Raw genomic sequence first — 1,513 nt, forward strand, 5'->3', positions numbered from 1 at the left:
CGGTATTGCAGCTGTTGATTATAGATCTTGGCTGAATAGCACCGCGTAAAGGCGGAGTTTCTTAACGCCTTTTAGCTCAAACGTGCAACTTGGGAATCACTGCTTTCGCAGATGGGACTTGCCGTTGCAGTTGGGCTTAGCAACGTACCCTGTTTTTATTATTGGCCGAGTTAACGGAACATTCTGCCCGGAAGCCTTAACCCTGACAGTTTGACAACCCACGCGGTTAAATGTTAGATTTGATACCATTTAGAGTCAATTGATCATTTATCTCGAGTTAGCCTGCTTGGGTGCCTTCACATTAATTAAGTTATAATCATTGTTGAATTTGCCCCAGAGCCCCGATCTCTGAACACTGCGCCTTCATCGACTGTCCATCCAGCCGCCTGTTTCTGTGTTTTTACTACAAGCAGCAGTCTCGTTGAAGCTTTTCATATTCGCGTTCACTGAGGGTCCGTCAATTGCATCGACCCACATCATATAAAATTATTCACCCTCAATACGTTCAGATCAAAGTCCTATGAGCGCTACCGTCGTGCAGTATCCTGTAGAGCCTCGCATATCACGCTCGCGGCTCTCGAACCAGGTGTCAGCCGCCAAACAATGCTGTGGTGTCCACGTGCGGGTGCCGTCGGAGCGCATCGCTCTGGTACTGGACATGGATGAGTGCCTTGTACACAGCAAGTTTCAAAACGAGGTTGAACACCGCCAGAATGAGTTTCGCCCGGAGCACCTCAAAGATTACACAGATTCGTTTGAAATTGTTATGAATGACGGGGAGAGCGTTGTAGTAAACAAGCGGCCTGGTCTTGATCAGTTCCTTAAAGAGGCTGCCAAACACTATGATTTGTATGTCTTCACTGCCGGTCTCGAGGCTTATGGGAAGCCTGTTTTGGATGCAATCGATCCCAAGGGCAATCTTTTTGCTGGTCGTTTTTTTCGCGAGTCATGCAAACAACGAAAAGGAATGTTTTTGAAAGACCTGAGCGTGATACGCGGTGGTGAATTATCTCGTATTATACTTGTCGACAACAATCCCGTGTCATTTCTTATGCAGCCCAGCAACGGAATCCCCGTGCCGAGTTTCTATGATGACTCGAATGATCGGACGCTTAAGTCACTAACCAAGGTGCTGGCTAGTTTACAGGATGTTGACGACGTTCGTCCACGGCTACATCAGCTTTTTCATCTGGCAGATTTGCTGGCTGAGCACAAACGTCTTATTCTAGGGTGATTATATGAGAGTAGATTGCGTTGTGCGGATTCCTCCGTGGGTGTGGATTGGCCTTGCGGGACCGCTTTCGAGCGAGATTAAGCGTAAAAGTAGCAAGTATTTAAGCAAAGTGCCATGTGGTAATGTGAAGAGTACGAGGAAATTTCGATATTTAGAAGCTACAAAGATGTAATTGTTGCAGTTGGGTAGAAGCAGCCCAAAACCAATATATATATAAATAAATATATATACAATCTTAAACCCTACAACCAACGACCAGATAACGATTTTAACAGGATG

At 45.9% G+C, this 1,513-nt stretch overlaps 1 protein-coding gene across 1 annotated transcript; it reads left to right on the top strand.

The window, feature by feature from the left end:
* Positions 1 to 520: 520 nt before the first annotated feature.
* On the top strand, positions 521 to 1,234 carry CCR75_006220 (uncharacterized protein; the record flags this gene model as incomplete). The annotated part of the gene is made up of 1 exon (XM_067964291.1): positions 521 to 1,234. The coding sequence occupies one exon, from the start codon at positions 521 to 523 to the stop codon at positions 1,232 to 1,234; it is 714 nt and encodes a 237-aa protein (XP_067822735.1).
* Between the last annotated feature and the right edge of the window lie 279 nt (positions 1,235 to 1,513).

This window comes from Bremia lactucae, assembly GCF_004359215.1.
Source record: "Bremia lactucae strain SF5 chromosome Unknown BlacSF5_NotPlaced_17_SHOA01000003.1_2250557bp, whole genome shotgun sequence".
Lineage (NCBI taxonomy): Eukaryota > Oomycota > Peronosporomycetes > Peronosporales > Peronosporaceae > Bremia > Bremia lactucae.